This window comes from Rhinopithecus roxellana, chromosome 16 (assembly GCF_007565055.1).
Source record: "Rhinopithecus roxellana isolate Shanxi Qingling chromosome 16, ASM756505v1, whole genome shotgun sequence".
Lineage (NCBI taxonomy): Eukaryota > Metazoa > Chordata > Mammalia > Primates > Cercopithecidae > Rhinopithecus > Rhinopithecus roxellana.
The window spans coordinates 47,226,093-47,243,265 of NC_044564.1; the positions used below are offsets into that span (position 1 = coordinate 47,226,093).

Genomic DNA, 17,173 nt, shown 5'->3' on the forward strand with positions numbered 1-17,173 from the left:
TTACCACTGAAGAATTTCCCCAAAAAGTTTTTGTTAATAGAGAAAATGCTTTTAGCTCTCTATCTATATTCCTGCTCCAAAATTTAGATTCAACTATTATAGAAGCATGAACCATTTTTTAAGTATGATAAATGCAATGTAGTCTTACAATGATGTGGTAGTAGGTTAGGGCCGGGCTGGAGATAAAAGTGGTAAGTCTGAATTAGTTTGAAAAATTAATTACACTTTAAAATGCTGTCCTATCAAAGACAGAGAACATTTCTCTTTTGTCCTATTTTAAAATAAGATTAAAACAAAACAAAACACCTGCTGCCACTGGTGAGCGTTACTTGTGAGTTCCAGTCCAGGAACTAAGTGGTCTCTTGATGGAGTCTTGAAACACCATAACACAAGTCCTGTTTTGCTATTGGGAGGTGTTTATCTTATATCCAAATCTTTTTTTTTTTTTTTTAATTTAAATCCTGAATTTAGTACCATGTAATAATCTGCACATTTATATATTATCTATTGCAATACCCAGTGTCCACAATATGCAAACTGGACATACATTATTGCTAAATTATGCATGTGAAATTTCTTTTCTGGATATTTTATACTAAATTGATCTTTAGGAGAAAATAAGTGCTTAGTAAGTTATGGGAAGCAGTTTCATCATGCCCACTGTATCTGGGGACTGCAATTTCCACCCCTTGCATGAGTCTGGTGAGACAGAACAATCACACAGCAAAGTAAGTGAAGCAACTTTATTCCTCACAGATAGGCAGCAAGGGACAATACAAGCTTAATATTCATGGCAAGTCTGTCAAGGCTCAGGATAGTTTCCCAGGGCAGATAGAGTCAGCCACATCTCCACGTAGCTGAGGGAACTTTGAAGCATGCTCCACCCTGGGTTTTATACCTTGAGGATACTTGACATGCTGGGCTAAGGCACCATAAGATCCTGTTTCAGGAGGGATGGGAACACAGCCCAGTCTGTTCTGGCCAGTTCCTACTTATCTGAGAATGTTCCATTTCCAGCACATTCTACAGTTATTCTGAGAACTACAAGAGAGAAAGGGGGGATGAGCTGGGTCACCAGTGCAATTGAAAGATTTGTTCTGCAAGCTGCTCAGACATTGGAATGAATTTATAGACCTAATCTACTACTCTATGTTTCATATTACAAAAAAAAAAAAAAAAATGAACATATAATACTGTTGAAAAAATCAGATGCAAAGTGTTTCTATGTAAAGGAGGATCCATAATATCACTTGATTTAGATTATAAAATATATACTGATAAAAATATTTACAAAATTATTTCTATTTTCATTTGGTCTATATTCATTTTTAGGATAATAGCTACCACATAGTGAGCACTCACTGTGTTCCAGCTGCTAGCTTAAGTGCTATCTATGTATCCTTTTATTTAATCTTCATGACTGTAAAGCAGGTACTCATGTTATCTCCATATCACAGAATTAGAAATGGACCCGTGGAGACTTAAAGTAACATGTCTGCCACCCAGCGAGGGAATGACCAAGCTTAGACTCAAACATACTGGAGTATTGCTTCCGAATTGCAGGTGATTCATTAGAAGCTCAAGAAACCTACTGGGGAATCATCCGCAGCATTAAAAAGTAGAGAATAAAATAAAATGACATAGAATAAAATGTATAGAAAATAAATAGCCCAAATCTCCCTCAAATAGAGAAAGTATTATTCTGTGAAACTTTTGTTTTAAATACACATGCACATATGTCTGTGTGAACTGATTCTTCATATAGAGTGCATTACTCACTCTGGGTAATGTCTTAAAATATATAAAATATACACTATGCTGAAATCCAAAGCAATAGCAATCTGCTTCTAAAAGGCTGAACATTCGAGCTTAATTTTTAAAAGCTATGTATAGTGACTATCATAGGATGTTAGATACATGTTGGCTCACGGCTAAGTATTCTATTCTATTTTTTAAAATTCATGCTAAAAGAAGAAAAACACTGTAAAATCAATTCCCCTTCCAGCAGATTTGATAGAATTCACAACAAAACCAAACAGAGAGAACTCACAACAAAAAATAACGTAAACACAAAGTCTCATTTATTTTTGTCTCAAGCACATAGGAGCTCACTCAGCACAATAACAGTAAGCGAATCATACAAATATTGAGAAAAAATGTTCCTATGAATACATACATATATATTCTTAAGAGTAGCGATCAGGAGTTTAACAACAAATGTAAACTGGTTTTCTCTAAATAATGCTTTCTGACAGGCTTTTGGGTTGGAAATGGCATGGACAGGTAAATCACTGTCACATAACAGATAAGCTCAGAATAACTTCTGTTACCCTCATTGTGATTTGTTTCTGCCCCACCCTAAATGATCAATGTACTTTGTAATCTCCCCCACCCTTAAGAAGGTTCTTTGTAATTCTCCCCACGCTTGAGAATGTATTTTGTGAGATCCACCCCCTGCCCACAAAACATTGCTATTAACTCCACCGCCTATCCCAAAACCTATACAAACCAATGATAATCCCACCACTCTTTGCTGTCTCCTTTTTCGGACTCAGCCCATCTGCACCCAGGTGAAATAAACAGCCTTGTTGCTCACACACACAAAAAAAGAGTAACTTCTGTTACCCAAGTCATTTGAACCCCATGGACTGCGAAAGTCCTCTTGGAATTTACATTTAATTCCACCATTGGCCTGGTTGACTTCCACATTTCACTAAATTCAGACAAGATCCACAAAGCAACCCCTCAACTCTCAATCTCTCACACTCAGCGCTGTGGGAAGGAAGGTCAGGTGAAACCAGGTGTGAACACATGCATGGGGAACCAATGTCAGGATTTTCTAACAGTGTCCTTCTATTTCTGCACTTCCAAAGTCATACCTAAACTGGCTAGTAGATCTGAAATTGCTAACATCTCCTTGAAGCCGTACAAAAAAAAAAAAAAAAAAAAAAAAAAGCACTTCAAAAATGCTTCACAATCCAAACAATTTAAAAACCATTTCAAGTCATTACTTTTTCATTTACCTGTTAATAACTCACACCATTGCTTTTAAGCATGTGAATGTTTCCAACCATCACCATCAATTTTAAAAATGGACAACAATGAAAAGATGTCCAAGAGTCTCCAGAAGCATCTAAATTTTGGATCTCTCCCACGCACAGCACAAGGTAGAATTGATACAATGTGCCTTCCAGCTTGCCTTTAAAGCTCTCCATATGTCTGGTTCTGAGGTGAAAAGATTAAAAATAGGAAGAGGCTGGTAGGGAGTGAGGATTCAAAATGCATTGCTAGATCTCACACCCGTTACATTTCCTCTGTAAGATCTCAGCTGCAGTTGCCAGTGGGGATATTGGAGGGTACACTTTAAAGTTGGCTAAGCATTATGGGGAGAGTTTCCCACCATTTCTTTCCCTTTAACCTGTAGAATTCTTTCTGAAGTAAAAAAGAGTCTTAATGGGGGCTCAATGCTCACAGCATTAACTCAGAAAGACCCCTGGCATGAAGGGAGCTTGTTCCAAGATCTCCTCTTGGGGTCTGATAATTCAGCGAGAGAACCAGCCAAGAGAATAAATTAGGGAACAGTCTCCTTGGTCTGTTCAGGACAACCTTTCACATCCTAATCTTTTACTTCCCAGGTTTCCCTCTCATTTGAAAATGAAATTTACCTTAGCTGATCAGCCTGCTTTTGTGTTTTGGTTGCAAAAATATTTTGTGAATTTATGATAATCGATACTTTTGAATGGTTTTTACCTTTCAAAGAGTATTCTGTTGAAAACACCATGGAACATGAAGGAAATGGTGGAGGGTGGGGTGAGGAGGCTGTTAAGTTAATTGTTTATTTCCTGTCAGAGAGCAAGATATTCAAACAAAAAGTGACAAATAAGATTGGCTTGGAAAACTGCCACTCCAAAATTCAGAAAGTCAACCTACATTAGGCAAAGGCAACATTTCAAAGTGCAGAAAATCTGGCCCCAGGTATAGCTAATGCCCGTGGTACAGAAAAAAAAAAAAAAAAAAAAAAGCATACATAACATTCAGGAACACCACACTTGGAGAAATAGAACACGTAAATTATAAGCGATGCAGAGAGATCAAAGTACATATAAACATTTCAACACATTCTATTTTTACCAGGAAAGATATTCAGGTCTTAACACACTATCAGAGCTAAATTTAAATGTTTAACAGGATGGTTGTATACGGCCATTCCTACTGCTTCTGATGCTACACTTATTTATATTTACTGCACATGAGTCCTAGGTCTACATGAAAACTGATGTTCAACATCAAAATGTACACCCTTAAAGAAGGTAAAAGTGTAGGATCTTGCAAACACTAGAAGCAGCTACTGCCTATAAGTGGATATTACACATCTCATCTAAATTCCTAAGCCTACTCATTTGGTTAGACACCATGTAATCAAGTTCCTTTGGCAGTGATTGAGGGATAAAGCTGAAGATTCTTGCTGGCCCCGTAGAGAAATGGGGAGAAATTTGGCAAGGCATCTTTGACATGGCTCAGGAATTAGAAATATTAGAAATACACACTGAGACTGGAAATTGGGTTTACTAAGCTACTTATCTCACAAAACAAACTCTGTTGTTTATTAAAAAAATAAAACTAAACTTCTGTTCCCTCTTTAGGTGTCATGTATACATAAGCAAATCTAAAAGTACTTCTATTAGGGGAAAAAACCTGGGCCAATTACTGCTAAATTAGCATAAGTATGTGAAAATAAAATTTACACTATAGGAGGGGGAACTATGTTTTTTGTTCTGTAAATACGGAGTTAGCTATATTACATAAAGTTTTCTACTATAAGGTAATATTAAAGAGTCACCCCTAAGCTCTAGGAATGAGTGTTATAATATATTAAGAAAGTCTATTCCTTTTCCTTGCTTATTTATAGTATTTGCAATTAAATAAGAAAAATATAGAATTTAAATAACATTCACACCAATACTTAAAGATTTATCATAAGGTCATAATTTGGTTTTAATTCTAGGTTATGGGAAAACACACTGTGTTAGGAAGCATAAAAATATTCTTTGCTTTGTAATGTTCCTAAATATCTCATAAGAATTGTCCTGTTAATGTAAATATTAAGTAGGACATTATGTACTCTTCATTATCCTAAAATTCTAATGTCCTAAAAATTATAGGGAGTTAAACAGAAAATTGGCTAAAATTAGAAAATAGAGTCCTTTCAATACACAGGGTTTAAAGATTTTTAACAGTATTTCTTTAACAGGATTTGTCCTTTATTTTAAAGTTCTAGCAGACTGATATCCGAGTATGGAGTTTCCAGAAACTACAATATATTGTTTGGGTGGAATAGGCCATGGCAATGGAACCTGTCCTGTTAGTATTGGCGGCTCCTGGATGCCCATCACTTGCCCCGGTTCACGAAGACTCCAGTCTACATAAATTTCATAAAGCACGGAATTTGTTTCTCTTCTGATAAAATGGAAGCAATGACATCTCACAGTTATAAGTTGATTTTAAAGTGCACAAAAAATACAACTATTTATGCCATGTAGTTACATGAATAATATTCCTAAGAGACTTTAAATCTTTAATACCCAACTTCTGTCAAACACTTTGAAGCACAAAACTATATTAAGAAAGCATGTGGCATTCAATTTCTGACATTCATCCCCAAAGAAGGCAAAGCACAACACTAACACATCTCTGAAATGCAAATTCCATTAAGTGCAAATTTCTAAAACACAAGGTCAACCTAGAAACACGTTTTGAAATTCAACAAGTTCTCTTTTTAAATTAGTATGCTCGGTATATAATTTTCAAACACAATCTGAAGTGATTTTCTAACATTTGTTCGCAGTCTAACTTTTGCTCCCTCATAAAAATATACTCTCATGGGTCCATTTTCTGTTTTCTAATTTTTGCATTTATTAGCTCAAAATATCTAACCTTTTAGGAACATCTTTTCTTTCCACATTTTCAAATATGAAAAAGGCTTTGCTTAAGTTTTATCGTAGGAACACCACCAGTAATAGCATTCCCTTCTGTTTGAGCTTAAAGTACGTCTGAGCAGCTCCAAAGGGAGACGTTTTCATGAAATTTATGAACCCTCTCAACCAGAGTTGAGAATTAGCGCAACTTCCTTCGAACTATTTGTCAAGTGAATACTGTAACTAGACACAGAAAGGGATAGTCATCCCAAGAACAAGGTACTATTTTTTGACTTTCTAACTAACTCCACCTGGGCACAAGGGAGATGCAGAACCACGCTAATCCCAGGAGAATGTCGTAGATGCCCGAGGGTCTTACACCGAGCTGGAAAACGGAACCACCTGCTTTCCGCCCACATAAACCTCCTCAATATTTCGATCATCTCCTGAAAGAAAAATCAAGGAATCATGTATAAAATCCTTTTGTGTCAATAAGTATCTTCCTTGCCATTGGGAGAGATTTTTTTTAAGATACTTCTAGGAGAGGAAATACTAAAAGCTGCTTTCCCCCCACCCTCCAGATTGTTTATAGTCTGAACAGGAAGATATGACTGGTAGAAAATGTCATAGCTAATTTGATGATTAGGGTCTGAATTCTGCACCAGAGGCAGAAATCACATAAAGTTGACTCAACCCCCTATAGCTGTCCTTTCTCAGCTAAAGTGGTTGGTTTATATTTTGCCCCCATTGAGAAATAAATACTACTCTTTACGCTCCAGAATCAGCTCCACAAGAAGTAACACATGTGTCTTTCCATCTCGAGTTCACTCAGTCCTGAACTCACTCAACAGAATGGGAGGGAGAGTAGAATCTTCTGCATTACTGTTTCTCTCTCTGAATGGAATTGAATGTGAGTACATCATGAGCACGTGTGGTGAGACTCTACTATATATTTGTCACAAAAACATGGTAGGGGAGAATGTCAGATACCGAATAAGTACAAGGGGGTTGAACATGACGATCTCTTCACCTTTGGCCTTCTATTCCTCAGCTTAGAATTTTTGACGAGAGATTTCAAATAGAACCTTTAAATAATGTGCCACCAATGGGCTTGATGCTTCAGAGTGTTAAAAAAAATGGATTAAAGCAAATTATCATACATAGAATTTAATATATGGTATGGTAAATATATAGAGCCATACCCAAGAAAAAGACAGGGAAAGGTTTTATTTAATATTTAGCATAGAGACATACATCTACCTACCTAGATAGAGGAACTTCTGGATAACAGCCTAAAATGGAAAATAAAAGTAATAAGAAAGACTAGTTTGTGCATTTAGAAAAGTAAATTCACAGGCAATAGTGGTTGGCAAAGCCCAGAAATACGAATTTATTTCTTAATGTCAAAATCTACTTCTATTAATTAAAAAAGAAGTGGCTATGTGCTTCATAAAAACCTCCCAGAACAACAAAATAATCCACTGGCAATTAACAGAAGTTTACCTATTGTGTGAAAGTTCTGGGTATGTAACTTTTGAGTCATCAGAGAAACGGTATTATATAAATTAAAGAAATTAATTTAGTAAAATAATTCAAATATTTCAAGAAGGGTATGATATAAGACAAGCTCGTCCAACCTGCCTTATTTTGTTTTTGTTGTTCTGTTTTGTTTTGTTTTGTTTTAGGCTTTTAGCAGCCTGAAGCCACGGTTTTTAGTTTGTCTCTACTGATAAGCAGAAAAGAGGGATGAGGGAGGGGGCTTTACTGGCACAACCAGAAACAGAAACTAAGACCCCATGACTGTATTCTCTCCCTTGGACACCCCTGATGTAAGAAAAATGACTAGGACCATTTCCTACAGCCCTATTCCCAGAAATTTACTCTAATAAGAGAGTAAAATAATAAACAATATGAAAACAATGATGGGGTCAGGACACATTACCTCCAATCAAACACAGGAAGGTCACTCTGACCCTCCCCTCACCCCTCACCCAGATGCAGGTCGTAAGACCATTAAGTAAAGGGGTGCCCTCCCTATGCCAGATCTCTGAAGACAAATGGTCACAGAGAAGAATCTGAACAAACAGGCCTTACTAAGAAGTTCCCTCTAGCTTATTACCACTGGATCACACTCTTTGTCCTATCATATTTCTCTACAATTTTCCACTCTTCATCAAACCTAGCATAAAAATACCCAAGTTTACCTGTTTCTTTGGGTCTTCACTTCCTTATGAAGGCTCCTGTCATGTAAAATTTATATTAAATAGGCCGGGTACAGTGGCTCATGCCTGTAATCCCAACACTTTGGGAGGCCAAGGCAGGTGGATTACCTGAGGTCAGGAGTTCAAGACCAGTTTGGCCAACATGGTGAAACCCCATCTCTACCAAAATTACAAAAATTAGCTGGGTGTGGTGGTGGGCGCCTATAATCCCAGCTACTTGGGAGGCTGAGACAGGAGAGCTGCTTGAACCCAGGAGGCAGAGGTTGCAGTGAGCTGAGATTGTGCCATTGCACTCCAGCCTGGGCGACAAGAGCAAAACTCTGTCTCGAAAAAAATTTTTATTAAATAAATGTGTATGCCTTTCTCCTGTTAATCTGTCTCTTGTTATAGTGACCTCAGCCTTGACCCTAAGATGGGTAGAGAAAAAGATATTTTTCCTCTTTTATAATAACAAATGGTACAAACTTCACATAATACAAAATTTTTCTTTTAAAAACTTTAATGTATTTATTATCACATTTACTCGCATCAGTAGATCAATTTAGAAATGGCAATAGTTAATTCTGTTTTTAGGAAGAACTCAGTATCTTATAAGAAATCATTTTTCAGGTAAGATGAACTAGTTTATTGTATCCATAGAAAAACATTTTATAGTAAGAGAAATAAAGTTCATTTTCTTACAAAATTAAAACCATTGACATAGCATCACGGTCAAGAGCCTCGCCTCCAGTAGTTAGAAAGTCCCGTGTGTGAATCCAAACTCTGCCTACTAATCACTGGCTATGAGTCTTTACATAAATCACTTAACCTCCCTTAAGTCTCACTGCCCCTATAAATTAACATGGCAATATTAATAGTACCTACTCTCTTAGAGTTGCTCCGATGATCGAACAAAATTAGATATGGAAGTGCCTAATCCCATGCCTACCCAGCACATAGCAAATGTTCAATGAGTGCTAATTACATTATGGCTGTTTGTGGCCAAATACATTCAAATATACAAAAACATTCAAAATATAAAAGTTTTGTTGGCTGGGCACAGTGGCTCACGCCTGTAATCCCAGCACTTTGGGAGGCCAAGGCGGGTGGATCATGAGGTCAGGAGATTAAGATCATCCTGACTAACATGGTGAAACCCCGTCTCTACTAAAAATACAAAAAATTAGCCAGGCATGGTGGCGGGCACCTGTATTCCCAGCTACTTGGGAGGCTGAGGCAGAATGGTGTGAACCCAGGAGGCGGAGCTTGCAGTGAGCTGAGATCACACCACTACACTCCAGCCTGGGCTAAAGAGCGAGACTCTGTCTCCAAAAAATAAAAATAAAAAACAGGGTTTTGTTAATACCATTATTTTTAACATTACTGTCATAAAATTATAATAATTATTAAAGGGCTCTAGTGTCCCTTTTAAGATTTTCCTGCATTCCATTAAAATGCTTCAGTTTCTATTTTCCTTTCTACAGGGAAGCTATTATGACAAGGACTTTATAAAATAAATGCCTTCTGATTAACTTTTTTTTTACTTACCTCAGAAATATCACCCAAAAAATCCCCATAAAACAGATCAATGGGAGAGTCGGATGCTTTGGGGTTGATCAGGAGGGCATCAAATTCCTTGCCCACTTCAAAGTTTCCAATTTCACCATCCAGCCCCAGGGCTATTGAGAACAAGTGAATAAACAGTCAGGATTGCAAGACATCAGACCACACTAATGTCTCAGTTTGTAAGGACAGATTTTGCCAACATGTCGCTAGGAGAGAAAAAAAATAATATCTTAACAGTGAGACAGAAAAGCATTCTCATTCTAATAGGTCACAAGACTTCTACTTACATAAAGCGGAGTATGCACAGGAAAGCAAAATCTGAGAATAAAAACAGTTCCCTTCATGACTGTATCATAACTCTGATATGTCTCTATTTCAGCTCTACCAGTGCATTTCATTTCATAGCCCAGCTGGTCTATGCTTTTCATTTATTCCTCTAAGAAACATGATGATTAACATAATACCTTTATTCTTCTTCCCTTCTATTCTCCCCCCAACACTCCAAACTCCTTGCATTGCCTTTTTTTATTCTTTCTGTTCCATGAAATAGCTGACAAGATTTATTTTCACGGAAGTGAAATGAACCTTGAATAAATAAAAAATAATTATCCTTTTGCATATTTGTCAATGCAGGCATATCCATCAGAAATTCCTTAGTTTAAATCCTTTGAATGGAAAAAAAAAAGCTCACTTCTCAAAGTGAACAGATTCTGATAACTCAAAAGTCCCAATGGCTTTTGAAAACAGACCAATCTCTTTCCAACCCTGAAGGTTTTCTGGTCACCAGAGAAGAATGGTTTTCTAAAACAGAGCACAGGCCAATAATTATCTATTGACTTGGCTCATCTCACAGCTACAACTCATGTTCCAAGATTATTGGATACCAAGGAAGAATATCTCTCATTTTTATGATTTAGTTTCAGAAAGATGGGGGTAGTTGGCTTTCCTCGCCAACGGAGGTATTGGATCTAAAGTTCCTTAAAGCCTGTAATCTGAGGAAGGTGTACACTGGGGTCACAAATGGAAGCATGAATGAAAGGAAGGTTAACCAGAGTGCAGTATTATTTATTTCAATTTTCACATGTGTTTGTTGCATTCTATCACTGCTAAGATACACTTTCATGTTAAAAAACTGAATCGATTACCTTTGTTAGGAAATATCTAATACATTATATTTCTACCTGTAGGTATCCAAAAGTTGTGTCATTTCTCTAAACACTGACTTAGAAATCTTACTTGTTCTTAAAAGGTTCTTTAAAGGGCAACTCTTTTATTCTCAGAAAAGAAAAATGGCTTTTTAGCTGAAGTACTCTCTTTAGCAAGACAGGGGTATGAAAATAATCCGAAATGTTAAAAGGAGCCAGGTGACTTCTACTAATTGTACGGGGAAGGACTGAATGTAATAGAAAATCATTGGAAATTCTCTCCTCCTTCACTGATTACTCGACTTCTTTTTGCCCTTGACAAAGAAGCATGTCAAGTATAAGTTTTTAATGACTGACTTCAACGTAAAATTGTTGCGCATTTAATAGACCAGATAACCAGGTGCAGTGACTAGGGTTTAGGCAAGGTTGATGGTATATATAAACCAACTGGGTTGTTCAGTAGAGCCTGGAGACTTCAGGAATGAACTAACCAAAAAAGACACAATTCTTTTCAGTGAATTTGTAAACTGATATAAATAAAAATTGTTGCCCAGAGATCCCATTGGGCTGGTAAGTGACTCAAATGCATTTCAGGAAATGTGGTTTTGCTGCCTTTGGAGTAAATGTTGGTTCTGTGAAGATCATTTTTGCTCATCTTGATCTTCTTGAGAATGAATGTAAAGGCCATGGCAGTGCTGGGAAAATGCCACACTTTAAATACGGATCCATTCACCTCATTTTACTCTGACTACAGTAAAGAAACAAACTAAGGAAGAGAAATTCCATGAGTAAGCCCAGTGACCCAGAAAATAGATTTAAAAGCTACACAGCAAAGTACAAATGATTTCGTAGGCACTCATGCTGGCTTGATCAAAGAAAGAGGATACTGATGAAGTAACTCACAGAGAGCCTAGAATTCAAAAAGCACTATTTAAATACAACTTGTTTGTACCATGAACATAGATGGTAGAATAACTACTCAAACTCAAATTCAGATGTGAAAGGACAATGGTGGTGTGGGTGAAAGGTTGTAACACTTATTAAAATAGTGGCTGATTTGAAACTTGGGATTTTGGAAAATAAACCATAAGACTTTGGGAAATCAAAAAAAAAAAAAAAAAAAAAATCCAAAAAACAAAACAAAAACAAAAAACAACCCTGTATTTGTTTTTCTTGAAATGTGCTTATGGTGTTCATCCTAGTCCTCAACACTCAGAGAACATTTGAGAAGTTTCTCTTCCCAGGATAATCTTGGCTTCGATCATCCTCCATTTGTAAGACTCAGGGTATCTATCATAAATCTACACCCAAATATGTTTCTAAATCTGTATCTACATTTTAATTTCTCACTAGCTACCTATGGTTTCATGCTGTGTTTCACTATCATCCATTCCGATTACATTTATAATTCTAAAGTGACTTAAAGAAATACAATGACCAATTTTTATTTTTTTCCATAACAATACAGTTACACATGAGAACTGGGAAAAGCTGATGAGCAATATTTGCATATCAACCAACTAAATTTTTACATCTTTATCCTTTAAAAGAGGTTTGAGGAATTAGTGTACTTAAGCATATGAACCAAATGCATGGTCTTGGCAGGGATTTATACAGGAAGTAGTGGAAGGGCAGAAGGTAAGAAATCTGCATGCTGGCATCAGATTAGGTGGATTCAAATCACAGCACACTGTGGCTTGATAGCTGTGTAAGCCTCACTCAGGCTCCTTGTTTGTAAAACGAAATGAATAACAGTGGTTGTGAGGATTAAATAACAACACATATAAAGTATGTTGTATGATTCCTATCACAGGGAAAGAGCTTAGTAAGCCTTGGCTACTATTTTACTATTATGATCATCACTCAGGCCACTGGAGAGCAAGTTACCTGACTCAGCGGAAAAACAGATTCTTTAATTTATTTATTCGGAGACAAGGTCTCACTCTGTTGCCCACGCTGAAGTGTAGTGGTGCAATCACTGCTCACTGCAGCCTCTACCTCCCTGGGTTCAGATGATCCTCCCACCTCAGCCTCCCAAGTAGCCGGGACTACAGGCACACTCCACCAAGCCCAGCGAATTTTTTTATTTTTTGTAGAGACAGGGTTTTTTCACATTGCCCAGGCTGCTCTCAAACTCCTGGGCTCAAGGGATCTGCCTGCCTCAGCTTCCCAAAGTGCTGGGAGTACAGACGTGAGTTACTGTGATTCTTAGGCACCTGGCCTAAGAATGGATTATTTTAAAGAACTCATATCCATGTAACCAATGTAATATCCATTAAAACAATCAATATGATAACTGTGTCTCAGACACCTATTCTACCAAAGACAGTGAAATCACTGAAGGAATGATTCCTCCGTCAGTGAACTTCACTTTACTGGGTGAGTTCTGGGTATGTTACATGAGATGAGATCATTATGAATATTGGATTTTCCTAATATCAATCATGCACCTTCACACTACATCCAAGGACGCAGATCAGTATGGTTGTATATTATGTGAGAGAAAAATGTAATAGTCATTACCTTGGCTTCCTCCAAGAGTAGCTAGTCTGAAGACTTCTTTGAGTGTGAGGCTTTTCTCATTTACCTTATTAATTAAAAGGATATTGGAAACCATCACTGCTCTTCTGATTGCATCAAGCATGGAATATGAATAGCCACCAGCCACGTCTACAGTAGGTAAAATAAAACCAAAACAGTAACCTTGTGAGGATAAATAGTATAATACATATATAGCATTGTTTTTATGACAGAAATTCAGTCCTTAATATACTTTTTTTAAAAAGCTCTTAACTATAAACACAAGATAGCCATAGACTAAGATTTAAAGCAATTCAAAAGCTGCAATTAGTGTCAAACGCATACTTGTATTAATTTCCTACAGCTGTTGCAACTAATAATCACAAATTTTCTAGCTTAAAACAGCAGAAATTTATTCTCTCACAATTTGGAGGTCAGAAGTCTGAAATTAAAGTGTTGGCAGGGCCACAACTCCCACAAGAGCTCTAAGGAAGAATTCTCCTTTACTTCTCCCAGTTTCTGGTGGCTCCTGGCATTCTTTGGCTTGTGGCAGCATCACTCCAATCTCTGCCTCCATCCTCAAATAGCCGCCTTCTTTTCTCCCTGTGTTTTCTATTTGTCTATCTTTTCCTGTCTCTTCTAAGGGTACTGATCACTGCATTTAGGACCCACCCTATTTTAGAAGGATCTCATCTTGAGATCTCTTCCTTAATTATATCTACAAAGACCTTTATTCCAAATGAGGTCACATTTACAGATTCCGATAGACATATTTTAGGAACCCACACACAACCCACCACAATACTCAAATGGTTTAAAGAGTCAAAAGAAACTCTTATCTCTGAAGAGTCCATGAACCCTCACAGAAATTGTTGAAATATGCCTGCACAGTTATAAAGATAATTTAGATAATATGTGGTTTAAAATAAGCTCACGGTTCTGTTCACTAAAAATTTATCCTAACCTTGTTCTAATCCAGATGAGAACTTTGGGAAATTAAAAAGCCACTTCTTTATAATTTTTATGAAGAGCTTTTAGAATAAACTTGTATATTTTGGGAAATTAGTGTAATAAATGAGCAATGCTAATGTAGACAGCTCTATATTTTGGTAGGCATCATTAAATGAAGAATGAGATTTTAGTGATTTAAATAAAGTCCCTAATCATAATCCAATGAAATACAACCTTTAACAAGAATGAACATGGAGTTAAGTGAGTTTATGTAAATAAATTTCAAGTTAGTATGTTTTATTAAAGGAAAACACATTTATAGCTAATAAAGTAAGCTTCGTATTTCAAGTGTTCCTTCTGTCATTTCTAGGTAGACATACGTAATTGTTAGTGCCTCTATATATGTTGCCAAAACAAAATAATTGCCTGTTTAGTAGTAACTCTAGATTGTAGCTCAATTTTATGCTCAACTATCTTACATGTCCTTAAACTTGTATTTAAATCAGAGAATCACCCAGTTCTCTAAAAAATTTCATTACATCTACTTAAGTTACTAGTCTGTGTTAATATGTAGTAACCATTCCTTAAATCTTCATTTTTATCATAGCTAGGAAAACAAATACTAAGGAAACAAATACAATTTGGGAACAGCACACATTAAGCTTTGAAATATTCTGTCTGCTGCTTCCTTCTTTATTGCTAAAACCACAAAAATGTTAAATATAAATAAAAGTGGAATAAAAATTACATCACTATGTGGTATGAAAATATGTAAAGACTGTGTTTTATAATATATGGGTAAAGACTGGAAGTAAACATAGAGAAACGAAAGCAATGCAGTTAGGATGGCGTGAATATGGAAGATTTAAATACCTGCAGTTATAAAAATAAGGTATAAAATATCACAGAAAGTAGCATTTTCCTAAATACCTCCTCAAAATTAACCTTACAGAAAGAATAAGGATAGATTAGGAAATAATGCTATGCAATTTACTGGAAAAAAATTGAGAGATGCCTTATGATGTTGATTTAATCATCCTATATTCTTCTGGTTGCCAATGTTATGTCAGTAAAATAACTGTAAACCAAGAAACAATTTTGTGCTCATCAAAGAAAGAACCCTGGGCTGCACAATTTCATGGTATTTAGTCAGGACCATTTATGTAAGAGTCAAGCCTTTCTTTCCAGGGATTTCCACTGTGATAGTAACTTGCTGATTCTTCCCAACTGGATTAGCTTTGTAGTTCTCCCCTTCCATCTACAACACATTTAATGTAGGTGGAATCCCTACTTTATCATACGGCTAGAGGCACTGTGGTAGGATGGAAGGAGAAATCATGAATATCTACATTTTACAGACCTAGTTTTAAACTGTGCACATGGAACTTTTTGCTTTGTGGACCTTTGATCAGTAACTTAGGACCTATGAACCTCAATTTTCTCAGAAAATAGAAATAACATCACATATCTTAATAACTGCAGAGAAAATTCAGTTACATAACCAAAGTGCTGAAGAATGAGGGCCAAAGGGTGGAAACTGTGTGGAGGAGGGAGGAAAATTGAAGGATTTTCTCAGAAGATCTGTCTCCTTACCCCAAGATTCCCCCAGGACCATCACAATGAAGATGGTACCATTACTTGCTCGTCGGAGTCAATATTTGGACACTATTATTTATAGGAAGACTTTAACAAAATTATACAAGAGCAAAAACTTAAGCCAGAGGACAATGGAAAGACTAAAAAATGATTTCATATGTACGTACTCATTTCCTAAGCATTCATTCACTTACTCAGCAATCATTTACTACACCCCTTACATGTACTTGATTTACTGAAGCACTTGTAAATAAAACCTATGGGCTCTCCACATGAATGAGCTAACTATCTTGTTGGGGAGAAAGAAAAGAATCATATAAACAGACACATATTAACAATACATTTTTTTCACTTTAGTGATCAAGAAAATGGAGATGAAGGGCCCATATTGATCGGATGGTGAGACAAGACCTCTTTAAGGAAATGACGTTTTAATCTAAGACAAGAATGAGAAGAACTCAGCCATATAAACAGAAGCAAAAAGGGCATTCAGACAGAGAAACAATGCATACAGTACTTTTGAGAGAAGGGAGTGCAATTTATAGAGAGGATAGCCAGGGTATTCAAAAAGCCAAATCTATTCATAAAAGATAGCCAGGGTAGGGAGGAGAGAGTAGTGTGAGATGACGCTGGCAGTGGATGGATGTCAAACCAATGCGGAGCTTTGTAGTCTTTGTAATGAGCCTTACACATTCAAAATCCCATTGAAGGGTGATGAGCATGAGGGGGTGCCATGATCAGATTTTCATTGTGATTCTTTTGTAAAGAGGAGAATGGACTGGAAGGGCCTAGGATGGGTGTGAGACCATTAGGAAGCTGGTGCAGCAGTTCAGCAAGAAACGATGGCAGCTTGCATCAGGTGGTAGTGACCAATGAGGGGAAAGAGGATGGTTCCAGGAGATACTAAGGAGTCATGAGGTTGGGCATCATGCTGGAGAAGAAGTGAGAGAGAAGAAGGTCCCAAAGATAATGACCAAGTTTCTAGTTAGAGAAAATGAATTCTCTAAAAAGGAGAGCTATTTTAGAGAACTAGGTTTGAATGTGTTTTGGGATACAATGAAGTTTGGGGGTTCCTTCAGGAGGGGTCTAAGAGAAGGGAGAATGTAGTTAGTTGAAAACATAGGTTTAGAATTCAGAGAAGTCTGGGCTGGATATAAAAACCTGTGTGTCATCTGAGTATATTAAATCACATGAAGCCATGGTTGTAGATGGTACCTCCTAAGAAGAATGTGTAAAGTCAAAAAAGAGACTGCCAAAGACTGAGCCTTGTAGCAAGCTT

The 17,173-nt window shown here is 36.7% G+C and overlaps 1 protein-coding gene across 6 annotated transcripts in view; it reads right to left on the reverse strand.

Moving 5' to 3' along the window:
* Window positions 1–728: 728 nt before the first annotated feature.
* The window catches only part of GDA (guanine deaminase), a 111,495-nt gene continuing 95,050 nt past the window's right edge, over window positions 729–17,173 (reverse strand). For 2 of the 6 annotated variants that reach the window (XM_010375844.2, XM_010375845.1), the window contains 4 exons: window positions 13,351–13,497; window positions 9,665–9,795; window positions 7,180–7,207; window positions 5,598–6,361 (listed from right to left, as the gene is read on the reverse strand). In XM_010375844.2, the coding sequence (XP_010374146.1) occupies window positions 6,291–6,361; window positions 7,180–7,207; window positions 9,665–9,795; window positions 13,351–13,497 (377 nt within the window). In that variant the 3' untranslated portion in view covers window positions 5,598–6,290. Of the gene's footprint in view, window positions 1,042–2,586; window positions 3,843–5,597; window positions 6,362–7,179; window positions 7,208–9,664; window positions 9,796–13,350; window positions 13,498–17,173 lie in introns of those variants that run through there. The other 4 variants (XR_004054096.1, XR_004054097.1, XM_010375842.1 and 1 more) reach the window with 4 other exon arrangements.